The following is a 16,391-nucleotide window of genomic DNA, read 5'->3' as shown; positions in this document are numbered from 1 at the left end:
CTGTCAGTCTTGTTAAAAAACCAACCCCACTTGTCCAATTGCAAACCTATTTTGCTCACTGCATCATATGGTTTTTATAGCATAGGTGGGGACAGTAGGAGGGAAACACAATGCTGAGATATTGAGTTCCAGGAGACTAGTTATACCTGTGAATATAATCCGGTGACCAAAAGACTGAACAATAAATGTGAAAAGCATATGAATAAACAGATTGAATGCTTATTCTTAACATTAATTATATGTGTACCTAGATAATTTGAAAAATGTAGTGTATTGGATTGTGTGGTACCATGAGAAAGAGCATTGCAGTGCCTCAAGAGTTCCTTTGTCTTCACGTTTGTTATTTTTATCACAGATGACCTGATTTTAGCAGCAATTTTCGAGCCTTTTTGTATATATGCTGTGATTTTCCTTAGGCTCATTTTTTAGTTAATGTTCTAAATGAGGAATATTTTTTGTGATCCTACTACAGCTTCATTACATACTATCTCAATTCCTAATGTAAAAAGGTTGTATTATCACTATTTTATTAGTATGAAGCAAAATCAGTGGTCAAGATTGCTGGATTAGTGCTAGTTTATTGAGTGGTCTTGGATGGACTTGAAAAGCAGATATGAAGTTCAGAGCTGCTCATGGCAGTTCTTATGTTGCTTTCTAAATATCCAACTGATACACGTTACTTGTGATTGCTCCCTCATGCACAGCTTCTGTAAATAAAAGAATGTACAAATATCACTAAGTACTTACATTTTCCATGAAGAAAAATATCTTTCTAATTTGTGTTTACTCATTTTCTTTTGGAAAAATGTTCAAGTTTGACTCTTCTTTAAGTGATAAAAGCTGAATTTTTTTACCACTTTAACATCTTAAGTATGTTTTATAGGTAATGATACAATTCTGAAAGGTGATGAAAGTAGTTGGTAAAGTTTTCATCAAGCTCCACTTCTGCTAAAGTCGGGAGAAGTTTTTAGTGCTTCAGTACATTAATACAGCACTTGGACAGGTTTAATGGGTTTAAATCATATATTATTTGTTGAATGCTGTAAGTATTATTACATCAGTAAGGTTTACTGGCGTCCACCAGCTCAAAACTGCTAGTCCCATGTATCTCCTTTTTCTCTCTTATTTTGCTCTGAATCTCCTAACCAAGTGCTCATAGGTGCCCTGCTGTGTCAGTGCCTGAGCACCTACCTGGAATTAGAGATAGTGTGCTACCTCTGTTTTCCTTGCTTGTGTCAGCTGGTGCGAGTAGATTGCATGAGATACGTAGATCACTCTTTGGGAGCTTCAGTCTTTAATTAAATTCTGTATAAATAAATACTGCTGTTGTTTTGTATCACACAAGATCACTCTGGTACTGTACATCTGGCCAGTATCTTCTCTGTGATGACAAATATTTGTTTAGGAGTAATGTTGGCAAATTAGTTTGTTTGTAATCTAGGAGTAAATAATGAATAATAGACTGACTGCAGTCTTCCACCCTGCTTAACTCCTCAGTTTTGTAGCTCCAGGTCTACTTGTGCTCTACAAGCATTACATTTAAAGGCAGTATTGGAAAAAGTAGAGGCTCTAGATGCAATTCAAGGCTGTGCCTCATGTGAGCAGTGGTGATAGTCTGCTGATGCCTTTGTGCACTCTCAGAGCATTTGTTGCTTGAACAAAGAGGAAAGGGGCATAGAAGGTGAAGCAAAAGCAATATTCACAAAGTCAATTGTGAATACTGGCTTCTCTAAAGAAGTAGTTATGATAAGCAAAAACAAGGTGTGCTAACCTGTAAAAAAATGTTGAATTTCCAGCCTGGGTGCAAACATGCCCAGTTCAACTCTCTAGCAATTTACAACACCATTCTCCTATGTGTAAAACACGAAATCTGTGTTAGAAGATGAAATGATAATTCCACCTTGAAGAGAAATCAGTACAGTGGTGATTTCAAATCATCAGTGACAAAATAATGGCCTAAAAGAAGTGTCAGTAGAAAGAGAACATGATCTGGACCAACAGTTTGTACTTAGTCCCAACAATAACTGGGATCATTGCACAATAATTCCAGCCTTGATTTTTGTCTGCAATTGCAGGCAACTAATATTGTTTTCCAATTTCTTCCAATTTCCTGTTCCCATGACAGATGCTAATGGGACTTTTAAAAGATTTCATAATAGAAGCTCAAGATGGTGGTTGAAATATAACTTTCTGAGTTTTAAAGAGAAGGGGGGAAAAATCTTAAATATAATCTCATGTTAGACAATACTTTGCTAGCATACACATGAAATTTAAGCTTTCCATTATATTTAAGATTAAAAATGCATTCCAAGTTCTTTCAACTCTCCTGAAAACTAGTAGGAAATATGGAGATTTCTTCCTTTTTTCAGTATGAGCAGTCAAATATGAAATAGGTATTTGGTTTTCACTGAATGCTTGTTTAGTTTTTATCTTATATCCAGTCTTTGTCCATTGGTAGTTTTGGGAACTGTGGGGTCTGAACTCTGAACTGCAATTCTGTTCTTCATCGATGCAAAATACTTTCAAGGGCCTGAAACATGATGACAAGCCATGCTTGTCCTCCTGCTCAGCAAACAAATCACAGAAATGGGAGTATGTCACTATAGCTGATGACTAAATTGTAATTATAAAGAATGCTCATTTTTTTTCCTCACATGCTTAGAAAATCTTATCTTTTTAATCTATGAGAACTATAACTCCTTTTTCTAGTGGTGGACCCAAATTCGTACAGAGTAGCTGACATGGAAATATAAGTATACAGATACTCCTGTGCATGTTCCTGATATAATGCACAAATATATTTTGTTTGACAGCACCTTAGTGCAAAAGCATTGTGAAAATGACAGCCCTTCCCTGGGGTCAGATCTTTACAGATAGGACAAAACACAGTTTTAGGCTTTGCTAGTAAGGTAGTTTTCCAGAATGTATTGAATTGTGATGTCTTCATTAATACAAAAAGTATGGAAAAAACCCTTAGGAAACTGTAATGGGAATATGCAGAAATTAAACAGAAGAAGATAAATATGTGAGAGGTTTTCCTATCTTGTGGGAAAGAATTTAAGCTAAATAACTTTAGCTTAAAACAATAAATGTTATGAGGACCTTTATAAATATTTAGAGACTACTATTGCAGAAATACAGAACCACTAAATATGTTACATGCTTTTACTATAGCAAAGGCCTCTGGCTGACAATAGAGAGCAAATAACATGAGAAAATCTCTCTGACAGCTGAACAGAGAAGCCATTTGCCTCATCTTAGCTTCTATCATAGCTATCTCTATGCTGACACCAAGAAGAGCAGTGTTTATGAAACAGGAAGGAATTGCTGATCCTCAGCCCTCTAGAGGCAGCAGGGATCATGCCACTGGCCCATGCTGCCCTCCCAGCCAGCCCTGATGCCCCAGGTGTCTGGAAGCTGTTTCTAAAAGGCTTTTGTTTACAGGGTTATTAAAGTGAAAGAGCAGTGGAAACTGGGACAATTTCCGTTTAAATGAAAAATACACTTTTTTTTCCCCCAAACAAGATGTCGAGTCTCTGACACTGAGAGATCATCAGGGAGAGGATACCCAAGTACATCAATGCAAGGGTACAGAGTGCACAGAACAGCAGTGGCAAGCACCTGGAAATATTGCTGGCATTATGAAATTCAAGTGTAGGTGCAGATGAACCTGTTTCTAGTTTCCTGCTTAGATATGGGTTTTGCAACCTGTCTTTCAGCAAATATTCACTGGAACCTGTAATCCAGAAGTTTAAGCTTTGCTTTTTATATGGCTCATTCCCCTCTTTATCAGTATTAAGGTTTAATGTAGGCAGGACCTTCCTTAGCCACAGCTGATGATTACAGCAGCTTGAAGATTGTTCTTGACATGAGACAGTTCTTTATAAAAAGCACATGCTTTAAAAAAAATAAAAAAATCAGGTACTTATGAAGCTTTTTTCCGTATGCAACACTCACACAATAGTTAATCCTTGCAGGAATTCAGAATTACCAAGGAAAAATAATTTCTGTGAGGTCCTCTGGTCGAGGATTGATTTCCCTATATAGAAGAAAAAGAAAAAAAGAGAAATTTTGTAAATAGGATCAGGATTCACAGAAACCAGTTTTCTGAGCAAGGATGTTACAATGGCATCAGGTTTAAAGAACAGCAGGTTAGTGGTCACTTCACTGCCAAAGGTATTGATGTCTCTGACATCTTAAGCACCAGTATGGTTGGACTGGATGGAAGATCATGTATTTGCTGCATTTTAGCATATATCTATAACATTGGGATGCAATGGGAATTCAGGTGCCTTGCTTCTTTTTGTATTTGACTCCCTTTCTTGGTGCACTCTTGGCTAAAGTGAGATGAGAAGAGTTGGTGTTACCTCTGTCTGAGGACTGATCAAGTCACTTCACTCCCTTGTGATGGAGTTTCAGAAAACTTTAGGGTTTGAGTGTTTGGCCTGAAATCCATGTGGTTGGTATTTGGGTTATGTTTGGACTACTGTCATTGCTAATGCACACACGATGTGAATGGTTCCTGTGGGGCAGGAATTGTCAGCACCTTCATGTGAGTCAGCCTCTCCATTTAAACCCCATCTCTCCTTTCTTCCCAGGCACAGCAGGCACCTCTCACCAGGGTCTCACAAGGAAGGTTGTCAGCACCAGGTTATCCAGGATGCTCCTTGTTAATCAGCTTTGGTTTCTCCATCATCGTTTCCACTGGATTAGTTTATTTAGTTCAGGGAGTTTGTGTAACAGGGGTATGATACACACTGTTGATACTTTGGACCCCAGCTTGTTTCAAGACCAAATTACACAGGGATGAGGCTGCTTGCAGTGAGACCATAGCTGAAACATACTTGTCTACCATGATCAGGGTTAGCTTTGGAACAACGACAGCCCATTATGCAGTATTTTCTTACAATGGGCAATCTTAAGTGCTTTGTATGCATTATTCTTAATTGTATTCCCACAATGTGTCCACTGCTTCTGCACTAAAGCAAAACAGCTCCAAAACATAAGTGGCGCTGGAAGTGAGGTTGAGAAAACACTACTGGAACTGGGCAGGGGAGGGTTCCTGCTCTGTTTATTTGTGTTGGGTCTGGGTCACAACCATTGTGACTCTTCAGATTCACTTTTTTCCCCTGTTTCATGCCCAGGCAGAGACTGTGACATTGCACAGAAGGCAAGGCATTTTAAAGAACACATGAACTATAAGTCATAGAACAGTTTGTGTTGGAAGGAACCGTAAAGATCATCTAGTTCCAGTCCCCCTACCATGGACAAACATGTGCATATATTTTTTACCTGTGGAATTGTTTTATTTAGATCACTAGAAGAGAAGTGAAAAAATCCATGCAGTTGTCCTTTGTTATGTTTTGGCTTTACATTTTTCGCCTATGTCAGCCTGGGTAATTGAAATCCTTGAGGCCAATCTTACTTTCAATTCCTCCTTTGCTGTGCAAGTCAGGGATGCTGCAAGAACTCTCTTATCAAACCACTGTTTTAATTTGAATTTCAAATGATGTGGATAAGTTTCTGTTGGACTTGAGTTTAACCAAAGGTTGTTTTCACAAATGGTAGGACCAAGTTAAGCAGCCACAGGGTTTTGGATCCCCTTGCTCCAGCTCTTGGGATGTGCTACTCTCGAAGCCTGGAGTACAGTCTCCCTTGAGTGTGAAACAGGGTGCAGGGCAAAGATTGCCCTGTGACTGCCAGTGTTAATACCAGCCAGAATTGCAGCCCTGGGTGAAATTTCAGCAGCCACCACTGCTCTCAAACCATCCAGTGGTTAGGTCATAAAGCCAGAATTTCAGACAGTAGCTATCTCCTTCATAAAAAAGGCTATGGAAACAGAAGAAACTATTTTCTCAGTTTCCTGTATGCACCTAGTGACATTATTTTAATGGCATGAACTGTACAACACACATTATTCATGTCTGTTTATCTCTCTGAGGTTTGGCCTTCAAATTGTTTCAGTATCTTACGGCTGTACGGATGTACTCACTGTCCAGCACGTCTGAGAAGGAACATAAATCTGCAGTTCACCTTGGCCTGCAGACAGTGTTGGGTTCACTTTCTGCCTGGCTATGTGAATCAGGTATCCCACTCTTCCAGCTGCAAATCAGGCATTGTGATTAATACTCACAATGAAAGAGCTAATTACTACTGGCATGTAGCTGTTTTATGTTTCTCTCTTTTCTGGAAGCCAAATCCAACCATATGGAAAAATGTAGCTTAGACACTATAAATATGATTCCACTTAGACAGTCATCTCTTCTGTTTTCTGTTATCACAGCAGTGTCAGCACAAGCAAAACAATGAAAGTGAAGAGATGCTGTCGCAAATTTTAATACAAGTTTGAGGTCTTGGGACTTTTTTTTTTCTTCTTCAAGGACACTGTGTTAATCTGAAGAAAGAGGGCGTGATTTGTGTTCATTTATGCCTGCCACAATTATTTAAGAAATAGCTTCAGTGATCATACTTGAAGAGCTCTGGTTCTTCTTTAACTATTTCTGGCAGAGCTAGAAAGATATGCTTTGTGCTTTGTATCATGACAACTTGTCTTCTCCAATAAGCCACATTTTAAATTGTGTCAGTACTCTCTACATTCAAAGTAGCTGTCTTCTGTTCATTGCTGTTGGAATGAAGCTGTTGACTGTGTGTCTGTAGTGCAGCCAGCAGCAGCAAGTGAGGATTTCCACAGAAAGTGAAGGCTGTAGCAGCAAATGGCAGATGGGCACCAGACAGTGATTGAATCCAAATAGCTAGGAATCTTGGGGCAGAGCCACTTCTGATTTTCATATTGATCTTTATAGAAGCTACCAAATAAAAAAAACATCTGCATTGGAGAACCCATTCACAAGGCTGGTGTTCTAGTATCAGCCACTGAAACTTTACTGACATGGGAAAAGCACAGGCAAGTTAAATAAAAGGAGGAGGAGTAGGAATATCTCTTATCATACTCTGAATCTCTGTGAGATTGTTGTAAAGCAGAGACTGTCTTCTGAGAACAGTAAAGAGTTCTCCCCAAAGCCACTTCTTTGTGTTGGGTTTTTAGACTATTTTTAAACTATTTTGTCAAGCATTCATGGGCTGGATTAGCAAATATGACTTTACTGAAAGAGGGAGATGTCAAGGATGGGTTTCCAAAACACTGTGTCGAAGGAGTTTAGGTGAGGAGCAAGAGCGAAAGGTCTTTGTGCTTCTGCTTCCCATGAAATCTAAAGGAGAGCATCCTGCCATGGTTTAGGGTTCTAGGGGAGTGAAAAAATCTGGAAAGAAATAGAAAAATACCTGCTGCGATGGAGGCAGGGGAGCCCTTCCTTTCCTTTCCTTTTCTTTACTGTTGCAGTCTTGCCTTGCAATGGATGTCTCAAATAGCTTTTCACTGATCTTTTGAAGTAGTTGACTTTCTCTTCCATAAGAGTATTTTCTTTGGAGATGCCTCATTTTCTTTGTGAAAAGTTTCGGAAATAACTTCTGTTACAGCTATTCCTATCCAAGCCTTAAAGCATATACATAACCCTTACACAGTTGCATCAATATGACAGAGTTTGGTTTGGGTATGTTTCCCCACTTTAAGATAAAAGTTGTCAGAAGTAAGAATGAAGTAAACTATGGTAAACCATAATCTAGTGCTAAAAAAAGGTTCTAATTCAATTGTCTCATCAAAAGCTAGTATCATGATAGAAATTAAACCACTGCTCTGAAGCTGAGAACTCTATGACATCTCATATCATCTTTCTGTCTCAAGAGCTGCTTCCATAATCATTTCTATTCCAAGTCTTCTGTTCAGTGTACTACTTCTTTTGACACTTAACCCACTAGCGTTGTGTACTGTATGTATTATGCATTGCCTTTTGTGCATGCCATATATTACAAAGAGCTTTCTATCCCTAAGGGTTTCTGCAGCTATTTCTGTGAGTTTGTCCTACAGGGCACTTTCATGAAAGTCATCAGTTAGCCTTCGCTGTGAAGAAAGGGATAATAGTAACTGAAAGTAGGCCAAGCTCATTAGATTATGATTAAAAGGCAGATTATTTTTTTTTGTGCACTGAATGTGGTTCCAGTGGGTGCGCACTGGGCAGAAGTGGTGCTAGTGAAGTCACAGGTGCTGCATCCTTGGTCAGTCTGTATTTTCAGTTATTTTATAGCTTTAATTGAATACTGACTCATGAACATGACAGTGACCTTTAATTTCATTCAAGTGACTTTCTTTCATGAGTCTTGAAAAAGAAATGCCATGTATGGTCCTGCCTTTGCTGTCTAGGATGAATCTAAAGCAGACAGTTGGAAGCATAACTAAGTTTGTTTCAAAGCAGGCTTATAATTTGCCCCTTATAATGCTGTGTCTTCAGCTCATTTGGGAGCATGTGTTTCTCCACTAGAAACAGGGGATTTTCCCCCAGAAGTAGTTTAGAACCTGCCTTGAGGTCCCCAAGCTGGTGAAGTCCCAGGCTGGCCCAAGGACCTTGGCATGAGGACCTGGTCCCAGCCCATTGGTGGGAGCTGTGTACTCCCTGCTTGACTCTGGTGAGGCTGCAGGGTCCGTGGGACCCCCTGTCCCCCCTTTCACCTCTTCCTCTGTCAAGGCAATGACCTGCCTATTTTAGTGTCTCAACTGAGCTGGAATAGCAGGGTTGGCAACTTCATCTCTGTGGCTGAATTTGAAAACAATTCATGAGATGCAGTTCAAGTAGTAAATCGTCTGTACAGGCGCTGTGTGGGGCCTGGGTTCCTGCAGCCCACGGGTGCTCAGCTCCCATCTGCAGCCCTCTCTTTACTGTTTGCTCTGGTCTCTTCAGACACAGTGCAGTGCTCCACATGTGGCCGCCTTGGTGGCTGGGAGAGTTTTTCAGGAGGCGGGACTGGGTAAGGTACGTTTTATTTCACTAGCAAACCCAGAAAAGCTGTCAGGCCTCACCCTCCTCTCCTTTGTCAATCAGAAGCAAGTAGGAAATTACAGATTGTAGCCTCTGTCTTAATTAGCGTCCTGCTATTCTTGTCCTCTTGCATCCACAGTAACTATTTATACACATAAGACTACACACAAGCCTGAGGCTCCCTATTTTTCCTTGACCAGCAGTACTCTTCCTATGTAAGGTGGTAACTCACCTCTTTTGAAACACACACTGGCATTTTTCTCTCTTGTTAATCATCCATATTTCACTGGTCACCATGATCATCACAGGTTGTACTCCAAGTGATACCTTGGAACCAGATAATTTCCATGAGTATGCAGTATTTAAACACAACTTGCTATCATGTCTCTCTTTCCCTCCTTTCTTCTTAGATGTAAAGGAGCATCCCACTATGGCCTTACCAAGGAACGGAAGAGGCGTTCCCAGGACTGCTCTCCGGACCACGGCTCCAGCTTAGCGGTAGCTGCCCTGGGCCCTGAGCTCTCAGCAGCTGCGGCCATCGCCTTAATGACAGATGAGCCAGGGCTGGTGAACCCAGCCTTCAGCCCCACCTCAGAGGACAGCCAGCTGGGGAGCAGCCCCGGAGACCTGCACCGCAGCAACCGGAACAGAAGTAAGAGCCAACAACGGTGGCTTTGGAGCCTGGTAGCCCCTCGGAATATTTGTTTTTCTGTTAAATATATGTCACTGGAGGATTAAAAAAATATAAATAAAGAAAAAGGGGTGGGGGAAGTGAATGCTTTCATTTTACATGGTTTATCAAATTGTGCACTCGGTGACCCAATGGATTTGAGGTGAAAAAAAATGGCTTGGCCAGGGGCAGAATCAAGCTGAAGATGGACTAGCTGCACACTTGTAAACTGAAAATCTTTAGAAAGATTTTTTAGGTAAGTCAGCTCAGTTGGAAGACTAAATGTGATGTGTGATGGGCTGGGGAGATGGTGTAGCTGGGTAATGTCTCCACTAAAACTTGGTGGCCCAAGTAACCCCCACAGACATGGGCACCTACCCAAAATCCTGTTTTGCATTTGCCAAGTATTTTCAGAAAAAAAAAAATCCTTAAGAATTTCCTTAGGAGCTTGGGAGACATCTGCCAGCTTCTTGGGAAGGTACAGTTTGGAGGAACTGGTCCTGCTGAAATAGCAACAGTCAGGGACAAGCTGCATCAGGAAACTTTGCCTTGATCTTTCACCTTGTGACACTGCACCTGTCTCTGATGAGTGTCATGTGTGAAAAACATGGCCTGGCCAAAGCCAGAGTCAGAAGTGTTTATGGTGAGTTCAAAGCATGTATTTGAGGATTCTGAAGCTAAAATGGAAAGCCCACCTTGTGTGCCGCCAGTTGCATGTTGGGAAAAGGGATGAAGGGATAAAGAAAGTCTAGGAAATGAGAAGCATTATCCTTTTGTTGTGCCAGGGTTTAGAGAGGTGAGGAAAGGAAGGGTGCAAGAAGAGAGCACCAGAATCTCAATAAATTCTGTCAGTTTTATTGAGTGTAGAGACCACAGTCTGGTTTGAGGGAATGTTGTATTATTAGATTACAATATTTGGCTAGCATGCAGAGCTGGAACAGACAGAACAGCAACAGCCATGAAGATATCTTTAGCAGGATGGAAAAGAGTGACTTTTTTGAAAGTATTATGACTTTTGTTTTGTATTGCCGTACCTGAGTCAGAATATGTGAATTCTTTGATCCCTCCCACCTGATAATATTGGAATTTTTTTACATTAAATAGTTGGCAATTATTTGTGGCTTTAGAAGCATTGCAAGATTTTGAGGCAGTAGTGGGGATTTTTTTCAAGAAATTTTTAATGACTTGCAGCTTTTTTTGGTCAAACATGTGTAGCTTAGGAAGGGTGGTGCTTCTTCCTTTTATATGTATTTTTCACAGAATTGCTGCTGATTCTGTCTTATGGAGGACTATTCTTTCCAAGGCTACCACACTCACAGGAGATTTCTCCATGTGGTTGGCAAAACACACAGGAAGGTGGCAATTTGAGGGTGTGGGGCTGAGTAGGGTGATTGTACCCAGATTCAGGTGGGTGCAGCCTTGAAGTATCAGCAGGACTCAGGGGAAAAGGTGAAGTACTGGCAGCCCTGACATTGATGTTACATCCCATCACATGCCAAAGGCTGCATAAATGCTGCGGTCCTAGACCAGAACTGCTGAACTGTATTGATTTGGTTTCTTCCTGCTATTGCAGCTCGACACTTTGAACGTTCCACTATAAGAAGCAGATCTTTTAAAAAAATAAACAAGGCATTCAGTGTTCTTCGAAGGACAAAAAGTGGAAGTGCCGTTTCCAACCAGACTGACCGGGAGAGGGAGACTGTTGGAAACTCTGCTACTGGAGAGGAAGGTAATGTTTTGTTCATCTTGTGTTATCGCTTAAAATGGGGTAGGGGGCTCTATCCACGTGGAAACTGGATATCCATAACTGACGTGCCTTTCATCTGGTGGGCTGTGCATGATTAAAACAAACAGACCAGAAAACGCAATCTTTCCTTATTTTCTTCTTTCAAAAGATGTTACTGACTGGCAGGCAAAAGTGTTGCTGGGGTGTGAGGGATCTCACTTAGGGCTGTTCTGGTAACAGCCTGCATGCTATAGCCAGCCCTGTATCTAGCCCACGGGATGTGGGATCTGGGCATCTGGGATCTATTACTGGAGCTGTCATTGATTTGCTCTGTAATTTTGTTCAAGTCTCTTCATTGGCATGTGCCTGTGCCTCTAAAGCAAATGGATAACAATAATCATACTTTAGAGGAACTTAATGAGTTTTGGCTAATGTTTATGAAGCACTGGAAATTCCCAATGGGAGTATGGTATGAAAGTGCAAAGTACTGTAATTATTCCAGCATTTCTGTGGGCTCCTTTATTACCTCAACCAGGCAGGTGATGAAGAATGCTGTGCTCTTAAACAGCAGGGAGAGGCAAGTTTTTTCTGATGTATGTCAGGGATGAGGGGTCTGGCAGGTAGTAACACTTAACATTTGGCATTCTCAAAGCAATAAGCAAATGTTACTAATCGGTTTGGACCATAATTATGAAACCAACAGTGGCATTCATGCATCAAGAGGAAGTGATGATAGAGTGGGAATCAATGTCTCAATCAAGGTCTTCACTAAGCTTATTATTATTCCTTTGCTTGATGCCTCATGTCTCTTCCCAGATCAAATGTTCAGGATGCAGGCTTTAAGAATACAAAAGTTCCAACTTCTTTTTGCTCTGTATTCAAGTTCTCATTGAAACACGCATAAAATAAGCACAAAAGGCTGCCAAATGCTACTTTCAGGCATCATTGTGATGCCATTGTGAATAGTGGTGAATCAGAGAACCATGTTCAATATTCTGCTTTATTTGCTTATACCTTCAGGAGAGTTTCACTATGTTACTCTGTTCTTGGTACTTATTCTCCTACTTCACATATTTGCTGATGGAGCTGAAAAAAAACCTGGTAATTCAAAATCGTGAACCTTTTCCATAAAAGGAATGTGAATATACTCCTTGATCTGGAAACATAATGAATAATTGTACTATATTTTAAATAATTTTAAATAATTTTAATTATTAAAAATAATATTTTATTATTTTTCTGCAAGTGAAATTCTGCGTGTAAATTGTTTATATCTCTGTTTGAGCAGGCAGATATATTTCTCATTCCATAGCAACTCTTCAATCCACTGTAAGCAAAAGCTTGCCATTTTTTAGAATGAGTGAAATGCTTCATGCTTCAAGTTTATATTTTTCAAAAGACATCTCTTCAGGTTGAATATCAGACCACTTTCTACCTAGATATATAGCTGAGATTAGTAATAGTTCCACAGAAAACTTGGCTTCATGTCCAGAGTCTGCGGATGATCTGGATGTCAACAGCACCTATCAAGTAGCCCAGTGCAATCCAGATGTTAACAGAAAAGTGTGAAGATGACACTGATCTTCACATTTCCAGCAAATGAAAAGCATTGTTGTCTCTATAAGGGATGTATAATGGCAATCACTCCAGGGCCCCACTGACAGTGTCAGGATTGTCGTTCTCTCCTTGGCTCTGCTTGTGGTTTCATTCCTCTGCACCAAGCATGCCTGTAAACTTCCAAATGTATTCTGCTGCACTGGAAAAACCAGGTAGGCATGTAATTACTTAATAAGCAGTTACTCTTAAGCATGAGATCACAGAAGCTGGGTACCTAAATTACTTTATTAATTACATTTTCAAAGAACGCATTTTGATTACACAGTTCTGGAATTTGGTCTTTAAAAATATGCAACCAAGTAACTTGAAGCAATACAAATGCAACTTAAACAAAGATTTCTATTCAGCCCTTTGTAACAGGTGCTTTGTGTATGGCAGCTCAAATGCTTTCTCAGTTTCTTCTTCTTGGAGGAAGAAATGAATGTACTTCTTTTTGTAGAAATTATCATCATTCTGCCAGCTGGGGGTTGGTTTTCTTCCCCAGTTGTGTATGTTTTCTTCTTTTATTTATTTTTTCTAAACCTCAGCTGCTCTGAGCAATCTGCAGCTAGCATTCTGATTAGAGCTGTTGGTCAGTCTTTAGGAATAGCTGTCGTATGCACTGCCCTGTGCTCACTAAAAGTCTTGTCTATTGAAGAAAAGGGAGCCCTGCATGTCTGTCTTACCACTGCCACTCTCCAGGGAATGGGGTTGCAGCTGTGGGGTGAATGATATAGCTCCTGACTTCAGAGGTCCCCATGCACAGTGGGAAAGCTGCTGCTGCTGCTGCTTTGCCCAACGTTTCACAGGTTTGGGTCTGGGACTGTCTGAGAACACAACTCAGCCATGATTCATTGCCCCAGGAGATCAGACAGCACCTCACCAACTCTCTGGTGACCGCTTTCCTCGCCAGGTATAGTCAGTGCATGAGAGGAATAAAGCTGAGACTATACCAGCCTCACTATGAGGACAGAGTGATATAAGCCCCTTCTTGATGATAACCTCTTCTTAATAAAGGAGAGGTAAGATCATCTAGCAAAGCTCAATGTATAATTCATCTGACTCCAGTTTCCAGAATGCCCCATCTTAATTCACATGTCTCTGTTTAATATGTTTTGCCTGTATTTTGGTCAAAGGAGCTCTGAGAATGAACACCATAACAAGTAGCCATGTATTAGCCGTCAGCAACCCTTCATGCAGAATGTGTAGGTGCCTTTAATCTGAAGCTGCTCTGTTTGTTGAGTCAGTGCTCAGTTGCAATATGACTGTGAGAGAACAAGACAAAATAATAGTTTCTGATGAGGGAGAAAAAACATTCCAATTCTTAACTTGAAGCTGAATCTAGTACTGGTTTTGGAAAATTCTTTGACTCTCAAGGACATTGTGAAATATGATGTACAATATCAAACGTGTTTCTGTTATAATTACAGTAGAGAAGTAGTTACAGTCTAATGCTGTCTTACACCTGGAGCTGGAAGCCATCCTGAACTGTGGAGATTACTTCACAATTTATGCTTATATCCTGTGCTTTGATTTGTCTAAACAATATTTTAAGTTCTCAATTTGGATTTAAATGATTCAGGCTTTCTTTGTTTCTCTGTTTTTGTGACATTTTCAGTAGAGAATTGTTAAATGTCCAAATCAAAGGAAATGTTAGAGGTGAATGAAAAGTACACACACTAATGAGAAAATATTTTGGGGGAAAGAACTGTTAAGATTTTCTCATTTTTAATTCTTTGTTATTTGTAAAATCCCATGCAAAGAAATATTTGTCTGTAGGCAGTACCCAAGCTTGTGACATTTATCTGAGAGCAATTTCATTAACAGTATTTACAGCTACAAATAGCTTTCCAGGTCTAAAGTAGAAGTTTAGAAAGTTCAAAAAGTCTAAAAGAATGAAATCTTCATTATGAGATGTGAGGGAAGGTGACAGGGACATGCTTATGGCACTGATGCATTTAAGATGTAATATCTTCTGACGAGATCTACTAGTGTAAGTGACCTTGACAATCTACCTAAATGATAAAATATCTCCAAGCAAAGACTGCTCCAGCTTTGTTATTCTTATTTGTATCACCATGCTCTTAGTTTGGCTTTACACTTTAAATTCAGTTCCAATAAAGAATATATATATATATATATATATGTATGTATGTATAATATATACTCTTTGCTCAAACTGATCTACAAATACGAGTTGTAAATCAGGTAATGATTTAGGAGGAAAGAATTTGCAGGTACAATTGAAAAGACCTCCATGCAGTTTTAGAGTAAAAGAGCTGTGGTTTTGACTTTCAAAAACATTCATTAATTTCATTTTGCAATCAAGCCATTGTAAAAGAAACTTAATTTAGGATTGCTTGGGGATGGCAAATATTTTTCAAAGTCAAACTCAACCTCATAGTGGATGCAGTTCTACCATCTGTTATTGCTTTGCAGCAGTCAAGCAGGCACTGGCAGAACCACAGAACAGGCATCCCTCTTGTACTGCTCAGTGTGAACCCTGCTGTATTTTTGATATATAGATAGATAGATAGATATTATAAATACTTCAGTGTTTGGAAAAGTACATGAGAAAAAAGAATGTAAGTGAAACACAAATGGTATCAATCATTTAATGGTATTAACGCTTTCTATATGCAAACAAAAAAGTGGCTTATCCAGCCCCAGGAGAAGACACTACAGCCCATCTTCTGTCTCAGGAAGGCTGCACTCCACAGAAATCCTGCACTATTCCGTATTTTCTCATATTTGATTCAGTTGCCATTCTGATTTCCCAAAACAGCTGTTACAGAACTTGTTCAAAGTACTCTGCTCTGGAATGATAAGCCAGGAAATTTCCCAAAGGAGACTGTCTCTGTAGCATTTCCTCTACTGCAGAGTGATAAATTTGCCTGCTGTAAATAAAAGTCAGAATTCTTCAGAGACACAGTCAACTCAGCAACAGTTTCATTTCAGTTCTTTTGAGACTCCTTTGGTGAGAGAAATGTCCAGAAGCAAGAAGAGATATTAGAACTGGCAACACCTTCTACCTGGCAACACCATTCTCCCTTCATTGGAGAAACTTCACTGGAGAGTTAATAGAAGGCATTAAATCAAAGTTATGGCAAACCTCGGGGAGAATGGCATGAAAATGAAAATCTATTGGGAAGGAAAATTTGCAGAATAAAGTTCCCCACCAGTACAAGGGCATGTGACACTCACAGACACATGAATTTTCCAAGACTAGGTTACACAAGCTTAATTTAAATTCTGGTGTCCAGATGCTGGGAAGCATGAGTGTGTGTTCCTGCAGATGGTCCTATTTGTGGGGGTGAGCTGGCACATTAGTCAGGCCGCTTGATGTAAATGAGGACTTGCAACCACAGACACAAGTTTTGTTTACAGTGACCTTTGATTAATCTGGACTCAAGAGTCACAGCAAACATTGCACATTGTCACACTGAATCCTGGGAATGAAGGCAGACCTTACTCTCATGGCAGCAGTGTTGGAAGGAACATGATAAGCAGAAGTCAGCAGAAACCTGAG

The 16,391-nt window shown here is 40.0% G+C and overlaps 1 protein-coding gene across 7 annotated transcripts in view; it reads left to right on the top strand.

Moving 5' to 3' along the window:
• Positions 1-16,391, top strand: part of LNX1 (ligand of numb-protein X 1) — a 216,561-nt gene that overhangs the window by 171,790 nt on the left and 28,380 nt on the right. For all 7 annotated transcript variants that reach the window (XM_088056665.1, XM_088056661.1, XM_088056663.1 and 4 more), the window contains 2 exons: positions 9,281-9,522; positions 11,114-11,269. In XM_088056665.1, the coding sequence (XP_087912791.1) occupies positions 9,281-9,522; positions 11,114-11,269 (398 nt within the window). The remainder of the gene's footprint in view (positions 1-9,280; positions 9,523-11,113; positions 11,270-16,391) is intronic.

Source organism: Pseudopodoces humilis, chromosome 6 (assembly GCF_049639895.1).
Source record: "Pseudopodoces humilis isolate 2021_Gansu_Grassland_sample_001 chromosome 6, ASM4963989v1, whole genome shotgun sequence".
Lineage (NCBI taxonomy): Eukaryota > Metazoa > Chordata > Aves > Passeriformes > Paridae > Pseudopodoces > Pseudopodoces humilis.
Note: the sequence above shows the minus strand (reverse complement) of the source record. Positions and strands in the feature narration are given on the sequence as shown.